Raw genomic sequence first — 25,223 nt, 5'->3', positions numbered from 1 at the left:
AAGTCCCACCCAGCTGATTTGCCAGAACCACTCCCCCACCCAGCTGACAGATACACAAACAAATATCCTCAGGTGGCCTAGATGGGTCTACAGCTTCCCTTTGTCATGGGACCCCAGAAATTCTAAGGCTGCAAACACGATACATTCCCTAGAATCTGCCTAGCCCTAGAATATGTCTCACCCGCATAGCATCTAGCGCAAGCCGCAGATTCTCCTTTTCTGTTGGGTCCACTGTGTATTTGGTCAGCTCCTGGCGGGAGGGAGGAGGCAGAGAAAAATGAGCAAACTTCTGCATTTGGGAGATAAAATAGCCAAAGTAATCTTCACTACGTGCTAACATTCATATGTCAGCATCATTACTGAGAGCTGAAACCGATACTTTTTGCCAGTAAAGAGTTGCTGAGTCCAGTGCAGAATTTCGAATTACATCAGCACAAAGAGGAAGCTCACGTTCCAGGAAGCTCACTTTTCCTATGGCAGGAGCTTATAAATAGGAGTCCCAGAGATGGGGATGTCTTGCCTAAAGAAACAAACAATAGGGTTCTTGGCTCCCAGCTTGCCTTCCTTCACTCACTATGCCTTAAACACCTTCCTGATCTAGAGGCAGAAAGAACCCTAGAATTGGCTCACTCTAACTGGAATTTATCCAGCATGAGCTTGGTCAAAATGAATGGAGGCTGCACAGAAGACAATTGTGCCATATATTTTCAGAGCAACATTCCCCTTCCTTTTCCTTCTCCCTGGCGTTACATAATCTGATCAATGTTTGTTACCTGCAGAAGCAGATGATATTTCAGTACCCGCTGCATGGGTACCATGAGGAGGTCTCGCAGGCTGAACCGGCCATTATTGGCTCGCTGCGAACATTCCTAAAAGGCAGAAAATTGGAGCAAAGTTCTCGAAAAACAGCACTGTTTGTAACGTTTTCTTTCTTTACATATATACAAGCAGACTATTGGAAATAAGGAGATTCCTAAAAACTGGGATCGATTCATCCTACACTGAATCCCCAGAGGGTGGGTTATGTGCCTCCGAAAGTGGGATCCCAGGTTCAGCTAAATTCAGCTCTCTCTTTTTCATTTTTTTATTAAATTTTATGTTTTACAATTTAGAATATTCATTTAGACAACCTTAAAATATCAATGACTTCCTTTCTTCTCTTTCCGTGCTTCATTTTGCATAGCATAAATCCCTGCATATTTTATATAAACTAAACCATTCTGTATTCCATTGTTACTTCCATCAAAACTTATTGACACTGTTGAATTTATCATAATGCTGCCAATGTTTTCAAGTGTACACAATTACCCCCCATATATTCAATGAACATTTTCCAATCTTCTTCAAACAAATTTTCTTCTTGTTCTCTTATTCTGTAAGATAGATCGGCAAGCTGCACATATTCCAACAGTTTAAGTTGCCATTCATCTTTGGTTGGGACCTCACTCATTTTCCATTTTGGGGCTAACAAAAAACGGGCCGCCGTAGCGGAGTACATAAATAACCTTTTTTGACACCTGGGAATTTCCATCTCTCTCTTTCACATTCAAACTGCTGAATGTGACTTAGGGCTCATCCACACTTATGCTTGTCTGTAGAAAGCAGGCGTCCGAGAGGTTTTCGGCTTGTCCCATTGCTTTCCCCAGGAAAACCCACTCTTTAGCACTGAATTGGAACACATGTACGTCTGCAAAAAACCCCAGGGGAAAGAGGCAGGACAAACTGAAGTGTAGACAAGCCCTAAGCAATTTCCTTGCCCCTTTCCACTCAAAAGTGTTCTCTGAAGGGATAACAGTGGTACCTCGGGTTACATACGCTTCAGGTTACACACTCTGCTAACCCAGAAATAGTGCTTCAGGTTAAGAACTTTGCTTCAGGATGAGAACAGAAATCTTGCTCTGGCGGCGTGGCAGCAGCAGGAGGCCCCATTAGCTAAAGTGGTGCTTCAGGTTAAGAACAGTTTCAGGTTAAGAACGGACCTCCGGAACGAATTAAGTACTTAACCTGAGGTACCACTGTACTTCCCTGTCAATGTCCATTTTAATTTTTGTTGTTATTAAATCCTGGCCGATCTGCTACTAGAGTGAATGGAGGATTCTGAGAAAGATGGGAACAGAGCGGAAATGGCTTTTCTGTCCTGGAGTGGAAAACCATGCAACTGGTATTCACTTTTGTTGCTTCAGTCCACGAACAGTCATAACAGATCACTTCCCCCCTCCTGGCCCTTAATAGCATTGTGCTTCCTTTACACTGAAATGAGTGGGGTGGAATAATGAACTGAAAACGTAGTTCACATAAATTACGGGAGTCTCAATTTTGTCACAGTGGACAGTGGGATGTACAATGTAGTTTTGGCAGAAGATGAGGGGAGGCAGGGCAGAAACTGCACTGAGTGTGACAAACATGGGGTGGAACAGAAAAGGATGCCTTCTTAACATCTGTACTCACTTGCAGGCCTTTTCTTTAGCAAGGGGTCAAGAGCCAGCATCCGTAACAAGCCACTGATTTTAGGAGGTCTGATTTTCAGTTCAATAGGTTAAATGTGGCTTACAAAGAAGGGTCTAGAGCCCAGCTTCCAGTTTGCTACCATAGCAAATCAAATGTTAAAACGTAGATATTGTCATTGCATAATACTTTTGTTTTCATCCATTGCAAAGCTAGGAGCACCTAGAACTACTGAAACCAATGGGCTTAGGTGTACTTAACCAGGGGCACCGACTGTGGCCCCAGGTTGCACCATGATGACATGATGTCATGCCGTGACATCATGATGTAACGTTGCGACATCATCATGATGTCATGTTGCGACACCATGATGGCACCAGAAGTCAGGTTCTGAGGTCTTGCAAGGCTTTGGACAGCATCTCTGAGGACTCAGACATCACTTCCGGTGCTTTGTGAGGCACCGGAAGTTGAGGCGGGGGCACTGCAATGCGGGTGCTGAGCACCCACAACGAAATTTTTATGGGTGCTCGGGCCCCCCTATAGTTGGTGCCCCTGTACCTAACTCTGCCCTGGATTGGACTGGCTATTTTATTATTAGGGTTTCAGTTTTAAGCCGGGTGATTTACAGCACTACATTTTAATACCAGTTGTGGCATGTGTCCTATAACGTGAGGCCCCAAACACAGAATACATCACGTCATAATACAATTGGAACAGGCTGAGGAAAACAGTAATCTCTACTGCTGGAATCCATGGATAAGAAAGTTTAGCAGCAAGCTGGTATATGGTGGGAGTCCAGCACATGAATGTCAAAGAGCAGTTTCCTCACCTCCAGTCTCATGCGTACATCCACACTGGTATTGGCCACCTGGTCTAAGTGCTTTGTGGCGGATTCCACCTGGCTGCAGTACCGACCATAGAGCAAGAACCTGCAGGGAAGCAGAAGAAGCTGAATGTGTGAATGGAGGTCCAGTGAGCTTTCGACAGACACCTGGTGTCAGGCTTCGGGGAAGTCTATCCCTCCCCTGGTGGCAGCAAGAAGCAGAGAAAAACAAGGAAGAGTTCTTACTAAGGAGTTTATTCAACCAACATGGCGAGAGACCAGGAATGCAGTTTGTCTCCCGTTAATGGCGTTGCTCCAACTGAGCTCCACCCCCTTCCCTTCCTAGCAACTGCAGTTCCCCTTATGGTGGCCGCTTGGGGATAATTGTCTCTTGAGTCCTTTGCTCTTGCACCAACAATGAACGCCGTGTTCTGGAAGAAGGGGGGTCAGAAATACTCTCCAGTGATAACGTGTCTGTCTCTGTCTCCCCCTTCTCTTCTCCCAACACCTCCCAACTCTTCTGTTCACCTGTCTCTGAGCTGTGACCTTCCTCAAACCACTGCTGTAATTCAACACTGCCTTCCTCTTCTCTGGAAGCTTCAGGAGAAGGGGTTGGGCCATCTCCACCATTCCTCCTACTCAACCTCTTCTCCTTCACCTGGGCATGAACTGCATCCAAACATTGTTCAGGGGAGGTGCTGCATGGGTTTAGGTTGAAGAATCCAGGACTTACCTTTAACCAGGGTTTTGCCTGAGGCCACAATATTATTGGGCACACGCAATCATGCTGGGAGGGGAACTCACCTCTCCTTGTACTTGATGAACACCTGGTAAAGGTTCTGAGAGTTGCTAAAAGATAGGGCACTCTTCAGATCCACCAGAAAGCACCGATGAACTTTCAAAAGTTCCTGATGCAGGAGGAAAACAGAGTATAGAGAAGAATGAGTTAACCAAAGAACAAGGACTCTGTAGGAGAATCTGTACTCAAAACAGTGGTCATGGTTTTCAGAGCTCCGTAGAATCACAGCAGACACCCAGGGAATAATGCAGTCTCCAACACCACAGTTGTAGGAGGACTGAAAAAGGGAATACAGTCGTACCTTGGATCCCAAATGCCTTGTGAGTCGAACATTCTGGCTCCCAAACGCCACAAACATGGAAGTAAGAGTTCTGGTTTGCGAACATTCTTTGGAAGCCAAACGTCCGACACGGCTTAAGCAGCTTCCGATTGGCTGCAGGAAGCTCCTGCAGCCAATTGGAAGACACACCTTCGTTGTTGAATGTTTTCAGAAGTTGAACAGACTTCCAGAAGAGATTACGTTCGACAACCAAGGTACGACTCTAAGAGGACACTGATTGGGGCCATTCTGGTTTTTTTTTTGAACTTTGTGCAAACATTAAATTTATTCAGGTTCACAGGGAAACTGCAAAATAATTTAGGAAAGGGTTGCTTCTTCCATTCTTACTGATAAATATTTCTTATAGAGCTGATCCCACTATGATCCATGTGAAAGTTGTATAGTCTGCTGCTAAAGCCAGTAATTGCTATGGAAAGGTTTTGTGTGAAACTTTGTAAAGACAAGGTTCCAGTTGTTGTTATTATATACGTTTACCTTTTTGGTGTTGGCCCCAGATTTACAGAACTCCATTCTGTGTGAAATTAGGTAGGCTCCATCCCTCAACAACTTTAAATATGTCACACACACGCACATACACACACTGCTGATTTTTAGTGGGCAGTCTGCAGTTATGGGTTTTTAGGAGGAAAAAGGCACCCAAGACAAAATCAGAGGAACTCCAAAAACAATGAAAACAGTATGAAAGTGATTGATAAGTTGACAAACTTTCACAATGTAAAATGAACACATATATGCAATGATAAGTGATGGCCAGTGTTATGTAACAATTGCAACAACGACAACAATTTCTGCAAGCACTTTCAACGAGGTTTCCTGGATTGCATCCTGTTTCGTGCTTCATCAGATCAAACTGAGTTTCTCACAGATGGCAACTGTAAATCCTATTTTAGCTTCTTGTTTATCTTTTCAAAACTATGTTCATCTTAAAATATAATACCATAAAAAACTCGTGAAAGATTAAACTCTTAAAGATTCAAAACGTTCGAAAGATTAAAACAATTCCGAACTATTCCCATGCTGCCCTCACTCGCGTCTTTACATGCATGGCCTGCTCACCCATCTGAAGATTTTCTACATTTACTGTCAGAGAAACAGGCTGGGTGCGGAGATGGAGGTGTTTTTAAAAGCCAAAACAAAACAAAACTCTGCTTGTCCCCTAGGCTATGCAGTCCCCCCAAACCCTGTGTCATCAGCAAACTGGAACCAAGCTATTTGCTACCTCATGCATGCCTGGCTGTGCCTCTGTAGTTGGGGAGCTGTTGGCTGTGGAAGGACAAGGAAACCAGAGGCAACTGTGACTTGGGTAGGATCCCAACATCATGGCTTCAGTCTCTACTGCGTTCAGAAATGATGATCAAGCAGAAAAACTCTTGCCGGAATGAGTGACTTAACTTTACAAGTGAGTCATTCTGGCTGGAGAAGAAACAACACATATATGCACATACCCTTTTGCATGAAATATTACAGAGGACCTAGCAGAGGAAGGAAGTCTAGGCCACAAGTGAACTCAAATATGTAGCCTTGCAAGATGGAGATGACTGCAGTGAAATAAACAATCTGTCCTGAGGCTACCTGGCTTACAGTAAAGTAGGCAAATATCCATGCTTTTAGGTGCACGCTGCCATCACAGCTAGGTGGGTGTTTTTCAGTTCCAGGGCGTTTCTGGAAAACCAATGCATTTGCACAAGTCCGGCAGGCAAGCTAGAAGTGGGAGAGGGGCTGCATTGGTTCAAAGTGAAATGGGCTGCTATCCAGTTACAAAACAATTTTACTTTGTTTAATTAGCGGGATGTGTGTGTTTATAAGAACATCTTATTAAAATTGATTTTAAAAACTTTACTGTTCTCTTTTTCGTGATTGGTCAAAGCACCTTCTTTAGTGTCATCCTGCGCTCTTTATTTGAATGATCTCTTATCCCAGAATATTCGTGATGACAAATCTTTGTGCAAGCAGATGTGCTATTAGAATGCATGTGTGGTGGAACTAAAATCTTCACTGTATATCCAGAAACTACATTGAAGTATCCTCTGTGATATGTAAGGGGTGCTGTCTCAGATTACATGCTCCTACCTTAGCACTTCTAAAAATACTGGAGTCTGTCTCCCATCACCATAGCAGCCACCACTGCTGGGCTGAATTAGCTCTTTGCAAAATCTTCTGTGAAATGTCCTGACCTGGACCTTTCAGAAGCTTTGGATCAGAACTTAGCTATACCACAGACTTTATGCTCCTCTAAATGTTATTACACAGTGCTCAGCAAATGTATAACACCCACCTCCATTGAAAAAGATATTTCAAGAGAAAATATGCATATTAAAATACAAAATTACCTAAGAATTTTGATTACAAAGTACAAAGTTATGTGGGAATGGTAAGGTAAAAGGTATGGTTAAGTCCAGTCAAAGGTGACTATGTGTCGGGCTGGACTGAGGAGGAATGATGGGGACTGGGCGCCCCTTCTCCTGAACCTTCCCAAGAACAGGAGGACTGTATAGATTTAGAACAGTGGTTTGCAGAAGGGCATAGTTCAGAGACTGCAGAGGGGGAAAGCTGGGAAATATTGGGAGAGGAACAGCAGGAGGAAGAAACACCAGGGGAGAGACAGCTGACAGACTTGGTGTCTTTGACAGCATTCCTGAGCCCCCCTCTCCCAGGACAAGGAGAGTAGGATAGAAAGCTCAGAGGCATAAAGCCCAGATCAGCTGGCGCATGGATGACGGAGGATAAAAGAGATGGAGGGGGCTGAGCTTTACTTGGAGTAATGTCATTACTGAATAGGGACTACATTCCTTTGTCTCTCTCTGTGAATACTGAATAAATTGTGTGGTAAGAACTCTTCTTGTTTATCTGCTTTTTTGGCTGCGCCCGGGGGAGGGATAGGATTCCCTGAACCTCAACATTATGGGGTGTGGCACTTATTTCGCTTCAGGCCAAGGGAGCCTGTGTTTGTCCACAGACAGCTTTCCGGATCATGTGGCCAGCATGACTAAACTGCTTCTGGCGCAGTGGAGCACCGTGACGGAAACCAGAGCACACAGAAACGCCATTTACCTTCCTGCCACAGCGGTACCTTTTTATCTACTTGCACTGGTGTGCTTTCAAACTGCTAGGTTGGCAGGAGCTGGGACAGAGCAATGGGAGCTCATGGATTCGAATTGCCAACCTTCCGACTGGCAAGCCCAAGAGGCTTAGTGGTTTAGACCACAGTGCCACCCGCTGCCCTTGTGTGTGAATGAATGGAACTATGAGTAAAAACATGCAAAAATTACATAGGATGAAAAGAGAAAGATATACCCACTTCTGCAGATGGTGACAGCAGCCACGAAATTAAAAGATGCCTGCTTCTTGGGAGAAAAGCGATGACAAACCTAGACAGCATCTTAAAAAGCAGAGACATCACCTTGCCAACAAAGGTCCGTATAGTTAAAGCTATGGTTTTCCCAGTAGTGATGTATGGAAGTGAAAGCTGGACCATAAAGAAGGCTGATCGCCGAAGAATTGATGCTTCTGAATTATGGTGCTGGAGGAGACACTTGAGAGTCCCATGGACTGCAAGAAGATCAAACCTCTCCATTCTGAAGGAAATCAGCCCTGAGTGCTCACTGGAGGGACAGATCCTGAAGCTGAGGCTCCAGTACTTTGGCCACCTCATGAGAAGAGAAGACTCCCTGGAAAAGACCCTGATGTTGGGAAAGATGGAGGGCACAAGGAGAAGGGGACGACAGAGGACAAGATGGTTGGACAGTGTCTCGAAGCTACCAGCATGAGTTTGACCAAACTGTGGGAGGCAGTGGAAGACAGGAGTGCCTGGCGTGCTCTGGTCCATGGGGCCACGAAGAATCGGACACGACTAAACGACTAAATGACGACAACAACAAGGTAACCATGGGCTCATCTAGACTTCCTTTCTTGCCATGTTTCTAGGCACAGGCCTGTGCTTTATAGCACTCTGTCTAAGCACTTTTTCTTTTCCCTCAGCACTTTCCCCATGAAAACCTGCTCTTTACTGCGAGCAAACGTCAATCCTCTGAAAACCCAAATTGCCTTTTGTTCCAATTCAGAATTAGGAACACTTTTGTGTGTGTGGAAAGAACCAGGGCAAAAAAGAGGAAGAAGGGGGGGGGGAGCACACAGACACAGAGCTTTAAAGCACGGACCTGTGCCTAGGAAACATGGGGCAAAAGGAAAATGTGGTTAAGACCAGTGAAGGGAAGGACAAGCGTCTGAGGAGTTACGAGGGAATTAAGAAACTTGCTTTTTATGCCCCAAAAAGATGTTAGATTGTTTTTGTATGCCACTACAGCAGCAAGACTTTTACTAGCCAAAAATTGGAAATCGCAAGAGATACCAACAATAGAAGAATGGCAGATGAAGATGGTGGACTTTTTGGAGCTGGCCGACCTGACTGGAAGAATCTGCGACCAGAAGGAAGAGGAATATCAAGAAGATTGGAAGAAATTCAAGGAATATTTAGCCAAATATTGTAATATAAGATAATTAGAAATCACTTGGAAGTATCAAATAGGTTTAGGATTAGATTAAGAATGAATTGTAAAAATTAAGGATAAGAATACCAATAAAAGAGAAGAGGGTAGTAAATTGAAGGAGTTAATTTTATAAGAAATATGATTTTGGAGAACTGTTACAAGGTGATACAATGAAATTCAGTTAGGGGGGATTTGAGGAAGTCAGTTAACAATGAAAGTTAAATTAGGTTATAAGTAATAAGTGTTTTTATTTGTCTTTTTTTCTTTTTTGTATTGTAATGTGTTTTCTTTAGTGTGTTTTGCATGTTATTTCTGTTACAAATTTGGAAAATTAATAAAAAAAATTGGGGGAAAAAGAAACTTGTTTTTTACAATCTGAGACAGAGAAGAACTATGGTGTCCCAGACCTCACATAAGTCAGAGAGGTTCACATCCTGAGCCAGGGAATTATGACTTTGGCAGCATCACTACTAAAAGCCACCAAGGCTTCGGTCACAAACTGGTTGCTATGTTAAACCAACCTACCATATTGCCTCGAATATAAGCCACACCTTTAAAATTCAAGGGGGGGAAAGAAAAAAAGACGACACTTGAATATAAGCCACTCCCTTAAAATTCTGCAGGCACTCACACCCGTTCCGTTTTACCGTATGTCTTTGTCAGCAGCGATATCGTAAAAGCTGATTTTTGTAAGGTCGTTAATTGAAGCCGCACTTTAACTTTTCATGGTCAGAATTTGGAAAAAAGTGAGGCTTATATTCAGGTCAATATGGTAATTTTAGCACTTAGACAATGGACAACAGTAATGTGGGGCACTTAATATATCTAGAGCGGCTGGCAGAGGAGGAGTACTTAAAAAAAGCAATGTGCCTGAAAGATTAGATTCTTACCTCAATGTTAATAAAAATATTCTCCAGGTCCTGTGGTTGCAGAAACAGCTGCAGAGGTTTCATGAAATGCTGGAAAGAGCACAACCTGGTTGAAATGATCCAATAAAAAGCACAATTCAAGGCAGCAAGATGCACATTGGCTGATGGGGGATGAATATACCATACAGTACTGGGGAGAAATTTCTGCATGCCCAGTTTAGCGCTATACATGCTGTGAGCAAAGGAAGATGCCACTGTGGGGAGGGATCCTTCTCTCAGTCTATCAGGCTGAGGGCTACACTCCCCCTTCTTTGTCGCTACAAACAAAGGGTAGAACTAAGTAATGAAGACATGGTGAGCAGCTGCCGCCAAAAACCTCAGGCCCATTTTAACATCTCCTTTCAACTCCCACAATCACTGGTGCAACTCAATTTGTGACCTGACGCCATCTGGCTGAGTGAGTTTCTCTGGCCCTGCTCCACGTCACCCACAACCGCTGGCAGGAGCGAGGAAACTCACAGCACGACAACATTGCCTGGTGAGTTGCAAAAAGCAAGAAAGAGGAAGACAACCAGACAGGGAGGTGCTGCTTCTGTGGCCTCGAATAAGGCCTGAATGTGGGGCAAAGAGAAATTCGGCCACCTGAACTGCTGTGAGAAGGGAGGAGGCGGCAGTGGCATAAGTACCTGGTGGATAGATTCTAGTGTGCTTGTGTATTTCTCCTCCGTCTGTTGGATCTCCTGAAGGCAACATTTCCTCTTGTCCAGTTCAGTCATCCGCTGCTGCAAAACATACAACACAGTGGGGAACCATGTTATCAGATGAGTTGCTGTGGGTCAGTGGATGAAGCCTGGGCCCAGGACTCGGGTTCAAATGCATCACTCACTAGGCCGCCCTAATGATGTTAACTATGTTAATGGGTCAGGTGTTAAAAAGGGAGGTTCGCCTGGTGCCTTCATTATATACTTTTAGACGCCAGGTAAAACATTTCTCTTCGACCAGGCCTTAGGCTGATTAATATTCTACAGCCTTTTAAATGTGTCTGGGGGAAGAGGGGGTTATTGTTTTGTTGTTTTGGTTTAATTATCTTGTATTTCATTCTGTCAATTGCCCTGAGATCTGCTCTGGAGCCAAGTGAGGATTCCCAGGTAAGTTCCTCTATTGTATGGGCAGGTAAGCCCTCCCCTAGCTGGCCTGATCTCCTTGGCAACGCTTCCCCCAGGTGGGATTGGACAACTGACTGGGGTAGGCGGAGACCTCCAGGTATCCCACCTGAGGGAAGGCAAAGCCAAGCCTATGCTGATGGAGCCGCTCCAGATCCAGGGGCTGCGCACATCCACGCAAAGGTCACCCCCTGTTTTATGCGGGGAGCGGTCATTATTGTTTTGGTTTAATTATTTTGTATTTTATTCTGTCAATTGCCCTGAGATCTTTTCATGATAAATTTAATAAATCAATAAGAAATAAATAAAACAGGAATAACACTGACTTGTTTGCTTTTAATTTAATCTTTCTAAAATGGCGACCAGGGACTACTCTACAGGGCTGCTGTGAAGATGAACAAGTTGCAGATGGTAAAATGCTTGCTGTGTCTGAGAGATAAATCTGACAGATAAATTGGCCTGAAAGCAGAGATGAGCGCTGCACCCCATAGTCCAGGCATCCCCAAACTCGGCCCTCCAGCTGTTTCGGGACTACAACTCCCATCATCCCTAGCTAACAGAACCAGTGGTCAGGGATGATGGGAATTGTAGTCCCAAAACGGCTGGAGGGCCGAGTTTGGGGATGTCTGCCATAGTCGAATTCGACTGGACTTAACTGTCCAGGGGTCCTTTACCTTCTATACCCACATAAATCATGCAGTGTCTTTCTTTGACAGACTGCACAATGACTTTCTTCTGATGGTGGGTGGAGCCGGAAGCAGTAATTGCGCCTTCCAAGGAATAGATAGATTACCACCTCCTGGCCACTTACCGGCATGACACTTGGCTCTGACCTCATCAGATCCTCGTAGATGTCATCTCCTTCAGCCTCCTCATTTTCCACACAATCATAGAGGTCATCATCTTCCTCCATGGTGTCACTGGTGGAAAGGGAGAGAGAAAGAACTTTAGCCCTCCCACCCCTGACACGAGAGAAGGTAGATTTTGTTGGAATGAGACCCATGTGGCTTCAGTTGCCATGGGTCACGGGAGTCCGCCTCAAGTCGCTATCTAGACTACCCTCAGTTACTTTCAAAGACCTGTATTCCTGAGAGAAGCTTATTGGCACAATGATGATCATTTTCCCGTCAATACTTCTGTGCCTTTAGCAATCGTAGAAGCAGCAGGAATTCAGGAGGGGAAGGTTCTGCCAGCGTACAGTGATAGGAAAAAGATCCACTTGGTCATTTTCTGATGTCATGCATTCTTTCAAGGGAAAAGCAGCAACGTTTGGCATAAATGATTTCCCCCTCCCCTCCCAGAATGGTCTTGCTCCTTACTCAATCTGATCTGATAAGCCACTGTATATATCATCATCAGCGATGCTGTCCTCTGTAGGGAATGGCCTGTAAAATAACAAAGATGGTTTAAGATCAGAATGTAATATCCACAAGCTACTCAAGTAACTGCAACTATATATATGCCTATATAGATACTGCATTTATAGTGGTATCAGAGGATGCTTATTTCAGATGATGCAGCCCCTTGCTTGGTAACTTCTTTTGGATGAACTTATCAGTCATCTAAGGGCGACAGATTGTTGGCAAAGTAAAAAGGTATAGGTAAAGGACCCCGGACAGTTGCGTCCAGCCCCGAACGACTCTGGGGTTACTGTGCTCATCTCGCCTTACTGGCCGAGGGAGCCGATGTTTGTCTGCAGACAGTTTTTCCAGGTCATGTGGCTAGCATGACTAAGCTGTTTCTGGCAAAACCAGAGCGGTACCTATTTATCTACTTGCACTTTGATGTGCTTTCAAACTGCTAGGTTGGCAGGAGCTGGGACCGAGCAATGGGAGCTCACCCCGTTGTGGGGATTCGAACCACCAACCTTCTTTTGGATGAACTTATCTGTCATCTAAGGCCAACACATTGTCGGCAAAGTAGCCACTGCCTAAGATTTATTGCAGACTTATCATTAATATTTATTATTTGCAACTTCAGTGGTTGGTCTCTAGTCAAGGAAAATTTAAGGTACAATAAACGTACTGAGTGCCGTAAGATTATTTGGCATACAGATAGCTGTGAACATATCTTCTCTTTCTGGCCCAGTTGTCAATAGAACTGGGCTGGAGTAGACCACGAAAAGGTTCATGGCTCCCCTCTTTGGTGAAGCCAAACTGGCACTTTGAGCAAGGCAGGGATGGGGAAAACCGAGAGGGAAATGGTGGTTTAAAACAACAGCAGAGTTTTGAATAAAGCAGGGATGGAGAGACACAGAGGAAATTGGGGGTTTTAAACAACAGCAGTAAAGCAGGAATGGAAATATGCTAGAGAGGAAAAAGTGATTTTAAACAGTAGCAGAGGTATGAGTAGATTAAGAAAGTGTTACAGGAATTCTAAGGTCTCCTATATATAAATCATATGTTCATAAAAATACAAGGCCAATGCATATGCATAAATGCATAAATCTACAAGGCAAATGTTAGCCGCTCTTAGCACGACTTTGGCTAGGGAGGGCGGGATATAAATAAATAATAATAATAATTATTCGTATTATTATCATACATAAGTATATAAACCACATGTCTGAAATAGTACAGGAGAACAATCCTGAAGTCATTTTGACTCTCTCAAACTATTTTGACTCTCCCAGTGACCTCAAATATTTCTCTGCAAGGAGGAAAGAAATGGAAAAGCCTCTCCGTTGTGTTTTGCTTACCTGTCTTAAGGGCATATGTGTGTATGAATAGGATGAGCCTGTGACCTGGATTCAGGAATTAATATATTTACCATCACAAAAGAATGGGTGGGCTGTCCAAGTAATGCAATCAGTGACCATTATCAGGTATATTGGCAGACAAGATTTCTGCTGTAGACCGCCTCTTTCTGTCATGTATGTATGATGTTTTGGGGTGTGGTCTCTGGCTACAGGGTGAGCAACTTCAAAAGTCTATATAAGGGCTTGCTCACCATTGTTCTGGGTCCCTCCTGCCTCTTACATGTGGTGAGTGGGGACCCTGTTGCAACAGTTAATAAAGATCAGGCTTACTAGCTGCCTTGCTTCTCTCAATATTCTCTGGTTGGCCTCTGTTATTTTCTCCTTCCGATAGCGAACCTACTTAACGACTCTATATGGGCCCTTGGATACCCCATAAGGGAAAGGGAGCAGTTTTTTTCCTTATAACGAAATGGATGAGAGGAAGTGGCAGATTAAAACAAGGCTTGCTTGCAGCGAGAAGAAAGTTGGGACAGGCTGTGTATGTTAGGCTTTTTGGTGTTAGTTTCTGTCATACCCGTTTCTGCTATTTCTCCTTGTTAAAATTTGTTGGTTATCTTTTTAATATACAGTATATATTTTTAAAAACAACCTTTATTGGCCCTCCACCCCTGATTTACTGAAACCTCTGCCATTGTTAAAAACCACAATTTTCACCTCAATGTTCCTCCACACCTACTCAAACTTCTGCTGTTGTTCGAGTACAGAGAGAAGGGAGGAACACTCAAAACAGTGGTCTGTGTGCAAGGGGGATAAAAAAAGAGATAGGAAAAAGGGGTTGGAGATGACAACTGGGCCGGTGAGTGTGCGTGTGCACACACGCACAAAGGGAGTTGCACCACAGCAGAGAGGAGAGGAGATGGCATGGAAATGGGGGATGATCTGTGTGAAAGGGATTGTTGAGAAAAGCAGGAAGTAATTGTATGGGGTTGAAGGGGAAAGCTGGGGCACGAAAGGGCCTGAAGGGGATGGTGGCTTAATAATTGGACTTACTAGATGTACTTCGTGGGAGGAGGAAGATGCAGGAAGTTACCATGGGGGGGGGGTGACTTCTGTGTGAAAGGGGGGGGGGTCTCACAAAAGAAGGCATGGACATGTGGTGCAGGTGAAAACTAGGGTGCAAAGCAGCACTGCAGAATACAAGAGAGAAGTGGCTTCAGAAAGTAGGTTGGGAAGAGGAAGAAGAAGAAGAGTTTGGATTTGATATCCCGCTTTATCACAATAATAATAATAATAATAATTTATTATTTGTACACCGCCCATCTGGCTGGGTTTCCCCAGCCACTCTGGGCGGCTTCCAACAAAGATGAAAAATACACTAAAATGTCACATATTAAAAACTTCCCTGAACAGGGCTGCCTTCAGATGTCTTCTGAATGTCAGGTAGTTGTTTATCGCTTTGACATCTGACGGGAGGGCGTTCCACAGGGAGGGCGCCACTACCGAGAAGGCCCTCTGCCTGGTTCCCTGTAACTTGGCCTCTCGCAGTGAGGGAACCGCCAGAAGGCCCTCGGAGCTGGACCTCAGTGTCCGGGCAGAATGATGGGGGAGGAGACGCACCTTCAGATATACTGGACCGAGGCCGTTTAGGGCTTTAAAGGTCAGCACCAACACTACCTGAAGGAGTCTCAAAGCAGCTAACGTTCTCATTTCCCTTCCTCCCCCACAACAAACACTCTGTGAGGTGAGTGAGGCAGAGAGACTTCAGAGAAGTGTGACCAGCCCAAGGTCACCCAGCAGCTGCATGTGGAGGAGCGGGGAATCGAATCCGGTTCACCAGATTATGAGTCTACTGCTCTTAACCATTACACCACACTGGAAGGTGACATGAGCTTCGCAGTTGCATGGGGTGGGAAGGAGAAACTCGGGGGGTGGGGCGTGTTAATGTGAGCAGAGATGGCAGGGGAGTAGAGTGAGCAAAGGCGCAGTCCCTATTTTTACAACAGTTTCACAAAATGCCACATCCGTGTGAGCCACGCATGAAAGCCATCTGCACTTACACAAACCCTTTGTTCTGAGCAACCTGTGTCCACGAAAGTATTGATAAGGTGTCAATCACCTACGTGGAAGGAGAGAGAGAGAGAGAGAGAGAGAGAGAGAGAGAGAGGTGGTCAGCAACATTGGACTTAATCTGTGGGTACTTGATTATTGACTTTAAACATTAATATTCCACCATGTTTTGTAGAGCCAAGGCAGCTTTTGTTGAAATGTCAAAAAGCAGAGCCAGTAATACAATATACAACAAAACAATAAAACCCATTGAATTAAACAGAAATTCAAGTCCATCCCAGAGACATCCCAGTCCCCAGTGCCCAGCCAGGGCATGAAGAGCCAGCCAGAGAGATGGGGAAAATGGCACAAGATGAAGAGAGCTTTACTAAGTAGCCTGGGCTCAGGGAATGCCACTTTGCAGCTGGTTGTCCAGTTCTGGATTTCTTTTTAGAAACACTTCTAAAGCCTTTACAACGTAGAAAATAACTGAAAGGAAGAACACGATCTAATTGTTAATTGCTGTAATGTATCACATTGTACTGTTAACATTATTTAGCTGACATCTTGCATAAACGCCAATGAAATTAGTCTATGTTTCCAGAATGTTTGCATATAAATTAAGCCTTTCCTGTTACCTTGACTATAATTACTTAAGGTACAATTGTTCCATTTTAATTTAACCGAAAACATTCCGATAAGGCTACTTAGGAGATGTCATGTTTGCTGTATTTGGGGTGGGGTGGAAGTAAGAGCTGCTTTAATTCCAGGGTTGCCATAGGTCCTCTTTTTCCAATACATGCCCTCTTTTTCATGATGAGAATCATCATAGAAATCTATAGTTAAAAGGAGAAGTTGGCAAATGTGTCCTCTTTGTTGCTCTTCAAAATATGGCAACCCTAATCCGCACACATATAAATACACTCAGAGACTATCAAGATGAAGGACAATGCCGGTTTGCTCAGTTTCCAGATGCCCCTTAAATAATAATTTCCAGAATAGTAGCAAAATATTCCCTGCGGAGAGGGATTGACTGTTTAACCACTTTGAGAATTGTAGCTCTGTGTGGGGAATAAGGGGGTCTCCTAACAACTCTCAGCACCCTTAACAAACTACAGTTTCCAGGAGTCTCTGGGGGAAGCCATGACTTATTAAAGTGGTTTTATACTTTTAAAAGCATTTGGGGCCTCTGTTGTTTCCATGATTGCTACTGAGAACTGATGCAGCACAGTGACTCAGTGTGTGAGAAGGGAATCCCCCACTTCAAATTCTACCTCTGACTCAGCCATGAATTCACAGGGCAAGCTATCAGCCTTAGCTCTCAACACTATTGACAAGTCTTACAGGGCTGTTTAAAGTCTTGCTAAGATAATGTGTGTGGAGTGCTTAAAATGTTTAAGAAAGTAACTATATAAAGGGGCACAATCCAACCAAAATTAACCACTTTTAAGTCCCGTTTGAGAAAGTTAAACACATACTGAAATCTCTCGCTTAGATATTAAGAATGCTCGATTCTGGCTGGATTGTATTGTTATTCCTGTATTAGTTCATTATTTTGGTACTTCATGTATCTGCAATGGGTGCCCCCTCTTTTCAGAATCTATGGCTCTACAGTGCCCCTTGCTCTTAAAAAGTTGTTGCAACTCTGGGGCTGAAATCCAGCTGCGACAAGCATTCTGGAAGAACTGCAAGAATAGGGCCAGACTTGCAGCATCAGCGATCCAAGGAGTTGGCTAAGACAGTGGGCATCAAAAGAGATGATGTAAGCAGGGCATCTGACTCTCAACTGCTTGCCATCAAACCCAACACTCTGTACCTTGCTGGCTTCTGTTACAAAAACTTCTTTCTCAAAAGCAATCAGGAAAAGGTTGTGTAGGAATCTATTTTAGGTCAAATTAGGCATGATGGGACTGCCAAATTTGTCTACTAACAGAACTGCCCCAGTCACATTTAAAACAGAAGGTACGCAGGCCCCCAAAACCAGTGTGGTGCAGTGTTTAAAATGCTAATAATAATAATAATAATAATAATAATAATAATTTATTTATATGCCTCCCCATCTGGCTGGGTTTCCCCAGCCACTCTGGGTGGCTCCCAACAGAATATTATTATTATTATTATTATTATTATTATTATTATTATTATTAATGTGATAAAGCATCAAACTTCCATAAACATTAAAAACTTCCATAAACATTAGCTAAGACTAGAAACATCAGTTAAGACTAGAAATGGGGGCAGCCAGGTTTAATCCCCTACTTGGCCATCAAGCTCCTTGGATGACTTTGGGCTATTGATAAATATGTGGTTGGGGCGTTCTTTGTACGCCAGCCCAAGCTCATTGAAGGAGGAGACAACTTGGTTTTTCTCCACTCAGAAAAATTCAGCTGGCCAGCAATCTGCAGATGCCATGCCAGTAGAGAAGGAAGACCCCTTCACACCCTATAGTAATTTCTTATGTGTTTGACAGTAGTTGTTCTGTTATTTTACCAAAAAAGGTTTGTGCGGCTGAGGGATGCTGAACTTTCCCCTGCCTTGCTTCAGGCATTTTTCTCCATAATCATCTCCACAGCTGCGAGGAGAGAGGATTCAACTCCCCTTTTCAATGTGGCCCTTTTAATGTTAAAATTAGACCTTTGCCTGCTTCCTTCATTTTGTACGCAAGCAAACCAAGTTTAGATTGAGTTCCATGTGTAAGAGAGGACTGGCTCAAGACGTTTTGGTGCCTGAGGTGAAGGACAAAATGGCGTCCTCCCCCAGGGCACCATCTTGTCCACAGAAGCCAGCTGGACTGGTAGTTGCCTCTTACTCCAACACTGGTGAAAGGACAATGTCTCCCAGTGCACTTGAGGGCCTCAAGCTAGTGTAGCTGGTCCAGGGCAGGCCAAGTGACACTCAAGCTCTGGCTGCTCCCTCTACCTCAGCATCTGCTACCTGAGGCAGCTGCTTCCCTCTCTCTCATTGTAGGGCCGGCCCTGGTATAAGATAAGCTACATTAGGACATCTAAATTGGATGACCATCATACCTGCCTACACTTCTCCTTCTATGATCCTTCCACTCATTTCACTCAATCTTTCCACACTTTTGTCTGCAGCCAGGCAAACATTTAGCTAAGAATGGAAACCTTGCGCTAGCATTTTAAAATAAACCTTTGGCTTAAAGGAAACCCTTTGCAGCAAGATTGCACGTGTTACGGGCTTCCGCCTCTAGAACATGCCCACTGCAACTCGCCTGCGTGGTTCGGCTGCTGCATTTCATATCCTGTTGTGGGCAAGCGCCTGCTTGCTTTCTGGCCTACTGAGCAGAGAGAGGGAGGTCAGGGAATGTTGTTTACATGCTGTCAGGCAGCTCCCAAAGCTTTGGTGTGAATACAGCAGCTCCCTCCTTCAGAGGCAATGCTGCGCTCAGGGTGATTTTGCACTGAGGCTGACTCCTCAAGAAGTTTTGCTTCCTCAGAGATTGTGAATGATCACGCAGCTGCTTGGAATGATAAAATGTGGGCAGCAGATACAGTAAATGAGAATATCTGCCTGCCTGGAAGGTCTGGTAGACACACCTGTACGGAAGACTCAAGCAGTGGTTTAAACCACAAGTTCCTTCTTCCTTATGTATGTTCCCTTTTGTAAAAAGGTGCTTAGAACTCATTCCCACAACACTTGGGGGACGCCACCTCCCTCTTTCTCTTCTGGCTCTACCCTTGAGGCATCAGACATGGCCAGCACCTGCCCCCTGGCTGGCAAAGCTGCCATCTTCTGCCCCATAGAACATGCTTGTCTTGAGGTCAAAGCTTCAAGTGACGTCGAAACTCTAGTTAATAATAATTTATAACAACAACAACAACTTATTATTTATACCCCGCCCATCTGGCTGGGTTTCCACAGCCACTCTGGGCAGCTTCCAACCGAATATTAAAAACAATACAGCATCAGACATGAAAAACTTCCCTAAACATGGCCGCCTTCAGTTGTCTTTTAAAAGTAACATAGTTGTTTATTGCCTTGACATCTGAAGGGAGGGCGTTCCACAGGGCAGGCGCCACCACCGAGAAGGCCCTCTGCCTGGTTCCCTGTAACCTCACTTCTCGCAGCGAGGGAACCGCCAGAAGGCCCTCAGCGCTGGACCTGTGTCCGGGCTGGATGATGGGGGTGGAGACGCTCCTTCAGGTATACAGGACTGAGACCCAATGCAGATGTGACTGCAGGTGTTGTTGCAAACAAGGAAGCGGTCATGACCTCTGAACTTGGGCTTATTCTTAAAGATAATTTGTTCCCTAATATAAATCACTTATTTGTTATCAAAACCACAAAGTATGGCAAATGATCATTATTGATAAATACGGATAAATAGCACGTTTCCATTATTTTGGCTGTTTCCTGACAGTTGCACTCACTGAGCACTGCAGCACCAGCTGCTAAGTGATTTTTGACAGGGTCGGAAGTGGGGCTTGGCTTGGGAATGGGGGTGTTTGCATTTCCTCAGGACTCCTGTACATTCAAGTGTTTTAAGAGGAATGGAATATTTTGGTGTTTGCTTGAAGAACCACAAAAAAGAACATGAGTTTTGGGCAGCTTGCATATCCATAGTTTTTCTGTGCAAGCATGTGATCTGTTTAGAGCATGCACATTTTATGTGTCATGTTACAGCTGATTAATATATTTACATGTATCAGTTTGCTAATATGTATTGCACATGGAGACTACAGTATTGGCTATTGTGGCTATGACACTTATTTTATAAAGCTACATTTTTGAGTTGCATATTATATGTATGAAACAGATTTGTATCACATTCACAGGCTACCTTGACTCCTTTGAAGACAATAACAAAGTGCCTACGAAAACTGCATTTTTGTGAAGAAGGCAGATGAAGCAATCAAACCTTTGCAAAATCCCTGACGTCAAACAAGTCGAAGACCTCAAACAAGTCACTCTTGCGCAGACCAAACTTCTCACAGCATGCAGCAAGGAAGGTTCGGATGTTCTTGAGGCACAGGAACTGGAAGGAGAGCACAGAGAAGGAACATAAGCTGAGAATGAGACTCAGCAACATGACCACCATGGCTCAACATAGTGCAAAACATGCAGCGCATTCAGTTCTATCACTGCCTTCTAGTTCCCCCTGGATTCTGCCAGGTTATCCCTAACTCTAAGCAAAGCTGCCAAGGGGGTGTGTGACCAACAGCAGATCTACCTGCTCTAAGGGATTCCCCAGCCCTATTTTTATTCTTATTCTTACTATGATGTAACCAGTACCAACAGGTTTCCTTCTAGCACTTTGCATGCACATTAATCTGCTAGGTAAAGGTAAAGGGACCCCTGACCATTAGGTCCAGTCGTGGCCGACTCTGGGGTTGCGGCGCTCATCTCACTTTATTGGCCAAGGGAGCCGGCGTACAGCTTCTGGGTCATGTGGCCAGCATGACTAAGCCGCTTCTGGCGAACCAGAGCAGCGTACAGAAATGCCGTTTACTTTCCCGCCGGAGTGGTACCTATTTATCTACTTGCACTTTGATGTGCTTTCAAACTGCTAGGTTGGCAGGAGTCAACCATTAATCTGCTACATATTTAAAAAAACCATATATTTTGCTTTGTTTTAAACATCTTTATTGAAAGTCCAAAAAGTATATAATTATATGTGCACTAAACATGCTGATATGTAAATAAAAGAGAGAAAAAGAAAAAGAGAAACAAAACCCGTGTAGAATAGAAAATAAAGGGGGGAGGGAAGAAAACACAAAACTGTATATTTTACAAGCTTGTTATTGTACTTCACTAGATCTTAACCTATTACAGTATTTGTAAGAATGGATTCCAAATTTCACTGAATTTGTCCATGGCAAGCCTGCACTTATATGCAAGTTGTTCATATGCTGCAAGTTTGTATAAGTCTTCCATCCAATCATAGAAGGGAGCTGCATATTTCAAATAATAACACTGAGACAAAAAATTTAAAGCAGGTGGCAATTAACACTTGTGAATTCCTAGGTGGAGCAATGGAGCAAAATTTAGCAGAAGAGATGGGTTGAGGAGGAATGACCTTGCAGCAGTACAACCAGACGCCCCAGCTGCAACAAAACATGTCTCTCCTATATCAGTCTCCACACTCACAACAGGTGCTGTAACTCTCCAATGGTTTGACTTTGCTCCGAAAGGCACACTCCTCTGTTGTCTCCCAAGACAGACAGATGCCAACAAGCACATACATGAACTCAGAAAGTTGAAAGGAGCAAGCCCCGTTTGAGTTGCACAATTGACTTCCCCATCCCATGTGGATGGGGACATACGACCATGTTTCCCCAACACGTTTACTTCCTGCCAAAAAGTGCTGAGTGGCATGGCTGGCTGGGATGGTGATGTGTTCATCACATTTTTCAACCGCAGTGAGATGGCTCATCGTCCCTTAAATATGGCCAGCTAGCAAAAGACCCATAAAGGTCAGAGTGGAAATTTCTAGCCCTTTCACCAGCCCCACTCAACACACCCCATGCAGCCTCTTGCTGCCCCAACTATACCAGCACAGACACCTTGAGGTAACTCTGCCCCATGTACCTTCCGTGAAAGGGGAAGTGGCATCAGGGGTGGCAAGGAGCTGCAGAGTTCTTCCACACTTCCATCAGAGACACTATTGCATCTATGGTAGAGTAAACAAGGCCCTACCTCCTGTTTCCCCACACAGATTACGAGGTAAAGTACATGTCTCTCCACACCTCAAGCAATCCTTGCCCTCCTCTCCCCTCTCGAACCCAGATCCTGAGGGAATTTGTGGGCAGAGCAAAGTGGGTTTGGACTCCCCACTTAAAAAAAAAAAGAAGTAAAAACACAAGCAAATTATTATGAGTGATGAGTCTGCTGCATCATAATCTGAACTGGTACCAAGAACCAGATTACATTCCTTGTATGGGTTTAGTCCTTTCACAGCTTTTTCTTGGAGGGGGCATTTAATGCCTAGTATTTCAGAATTCTAATATTGTGGGAGTATAATAATAATAATAATAATTTTTATTTATACCCCACCCTCCCCAGCCAAGACCGGGCTCAGGTACAACATTAAAATGCAGTCTCATTTCAGTAGAAACTCAAATCAAAAACTTTTTGGGGATGAAAAGGTCAAATCTTTATCAAGGCCAACTATCCAGACTGGTCCTACGTGGGCCAGAAAAAAGCCAGGGAAGTCCCCAAATAGGAGTTCCATCACAGAAGGAAAAAGGAAAGAGGGGGAGGGGATCAAGTTGAGATATAGAAGAGATAAGAAGAAAAACTATGTGTCTCCCTGAACTATGGTGAACCTAGTTATGAAGATCAAATTTTATCTTCAGGCTGCAGATAAATATCATTGTCATGGGCCGTTTTCTCCTCAGAACAAGAGAACAGCACCAAGCCAAAATGGACAGCTCCCACTGGGCAAAGCAGACGTGGCATGAAACAGGTGCCAACGAAACCACGCGCACCAGCTTCCATTACTTGGAATGCAGCGCAAGATGGAGGGGAGCTGAATTTTGGCATCGCACAGGGCACCGCTGAAATTTGAGACCCCAGGATCCGCCCCTGAAGTATTGCTTTTGTGTTGTAAGGACTGACATTTGTTCTGATTCAGCTCGCAGAAAGTGTGGGGACGCTGGCACACATGCTACATCTAGTTCAACCCCCTATAATGCAAGAATCACAACTCAGGCATCCCTGCATCCCTGACAGACGGTCACCCAACCTGTTTAAAAACTTCCCATGAAGGGGAGACCGCCATCTCCCAAGGGAGTCTGTTCCACTGCCAAACAGCTCTCGCCACCAGAAATTTCTTCCTGATATTTAGTCTTGAGTGCTCTTCCACACTTGTCCTGTGATTTCTAAGCACAGGTCCAAAAGACATTTCTCTTCCCCTGCCTCTTCCCCCAAGAAAACCTGCTGTTTACTGCTGAATCAGAACAAATGTCAATCCTTACAAAAGAAGAGCGGCTGATCTTAGGGTCACAAATTTCAGCAGTGCCCTGTGCGACACCAAAACCCAGCTCCTCTCTGCCTTGTGCTGCATTCTAAATAATAGTTGTGGCATCCCTGGCAGCACACCTGAGGCTCTGTGCCCAGCAGTAGCGTAGCCAATGGGGGGTGGGGAGGGTGGGGTGCTCTGGGTGGTGCTTATTTGGGGGGCAGCGCTCTGGAACACAAAGTGATGCCCAAGTACAGATGCCCCAGTATGCTGCTCCCAAAATCAGCGCAGCCCAGGGCTCGGCTCCCGGCCGCTGGGCTGCGGCGTCCCCCTCCACTGCCTTCCCCTCAGTGTCCTCCAGCAACACTCAGGAGGGTGCCTGCGAATAACCACTGGTGCCCAGTGTGACTGAACTGGTCGTGCTCCCCTAAATCTGCCTCTGAATGCTTAAAGCCACCCTTTGGGGAGCAGCCCTGCTGATCAAGCTGCTGTTAAAGGCACTAGAGCAGGCCAAGATGGAGTCTTCTGGTTATCATTGATCTATCATAGAATCAGAGATGACCACAAGGGTAATCTAGTCCAACTCCCTGCAACGCATGGAATCTTTTGCGCAATGTGGGGATCAAACCCATGAACCTGAAATTAAGAGTCTGATGCTCTACCAAGTGAACTATCCAAGCAAGGGGTTGGTTGGCAACTCTTGCTGGAACTTACGTTGAAGCAAAAAGGCCTGGGGATCTCGACCAATGGAAAACTATGAAACCACTAAACTGTTATCTAGGTACAAAGCAAAGGCCATTTGGAGGACAAAATATGAAGAGCGGAGTATTCAGTGGAGAACAAGAAGTACTCATAAAATCAGTTACAGATAGGTAGCCGTGTTGGTCTGCCATAGTCAAAATAAAAAAATTCCTTCCAGTAGCACCTTAAAGACCAACTAAGTTAGTTCTTGGTATGAGCTTTCGTGTGCATGCACACGAAAAAGTGTCTGAATAAGTGTGCATGCACATGAAAGCTCATACCAAGAACTAACTTAGTTGGTCTTTAAGGTGCTACTGGAAGGAATTTTTTTTATCATAAAATCAGGCAAGCCCTCATCAAAGACAACTGCAATATGGTCTTGTTTTGATCATCTGTGGCCACCCTGAGGTATTTGAACTGGAACAGGTGCAAAGGAGAAGAACTAAAATAACTACCCAAATAGAGAACTTACAACAAGAAGTGGAACACACAGGGTCTGCTTAGAAGATGAGGCTCCAGTTCCTTACCAGGAAGTAAGGTGCATTGAACTTAGTGTGCATGTGCAAAGCACAACAGACCACAGAAGTGCACATTCTACAAATAAATTTGAGGCAGAGGATGGCAGAGGTTTATGTTGAAGACAGGGAGGGTTCAAGAGCCTGTATTTCAAGAGCTGTGATGTTGTGCCCCAGGATCCTTTGCAAAGCTGCAGGAGATGCTTGGATGCAGCTCTTGGCTCGCACTCCAGCTGTGTGTTTTTCTGGTTCAGCCTCTTTAACCACATTCCCTTGGCCACAGATGTGAATACCTCTGCTTTCAGATTGATTAAAAAAATTAGAACCAGAATCAAACTATTAGCTCAAGTCTAGAGGCTTTCTTCTAACAGTTTAC

At 44.5% G+C, this 25,223-nt stretch overlaps 1 protein-coding gene across 8 annotated transcripts in view; it reads right to left on the bottom strand.

Annotated features, from left to right (window-relative positions):
- The window catches only part of VAV1 (vav guanine nucleotide exchange factor 1), a 66,016-nt gene that overhangs the window by 28,146 nt on the left and 12,647 nt on the right, over positions 1–25,223 (bottom strand). For 6 of the 8 annotated variants that reach the window (XR_014003261.1, XR_014003262.1, XM_081175854.1 and 3 more), the window contains exons 2-11: positions 20,550–20,666; positions 15,682–15,740; positions 12,246–12,311; positions 11,738–11,846; positions 10,450–10,545; positions 9,785–9,853; positions 4,073–4,176; positions 3,275–3,374; positions 774–869; positions 182–250 (exon numbers count right to left, since the gene is read on the bottom strand). Coding sequence is in view for 6 of the 8 variants with exons in the window: in XM_081175854.1 (XP_081031980.1) it covers positions 182–250; positions 774–869; positions 3,275–3,374; positions 4,073–4,176; positions 9,785–9,853; positions 10,450–10,545; positions 11,738–11,846; positions 12,246–12,311; positions 15,682–15,740; positions 20,550–20,666 (885 nt within the window). In the remaining 2 variants the exon portion in view is untranslated. Of the gene's footprint in view, positions 1–181; positions 251–773; positions 870–3,274; positions 3,375–4,072; positions 4,177–9,784; positions 9,854–10,449; positions 10,546–11,737; positions 11,847–12,245; positions 12,312–13,624; positions 13,789–15,681; positions 15,741–18,902; positions 18,949–20,549; positions 20,667–25,223 lie in introns of those variants that run through there. The other 2 variants (XM_081175857.1, XM_081175858.1) reach the window with 2 other exon arrangements.

The sequence above is a fragment of the Podarcis bocagei genome (genome assembly GCF_964188305.1).
Source record: "Podarcis bocagei genome assembly, chromosome: 17".
Classification (NCBI taxonomy): Eukaryota; Metazoa; Chordata; class Lepidosauria; order Squamata; family Lacertidae; genus Podarcis; species Podarcis bocagei.
The sequence above is the reverse complement of the archived record's forward strand: the minus strand, read 5'-3'. Positions and strand labels throughout refer to the sequence as shown.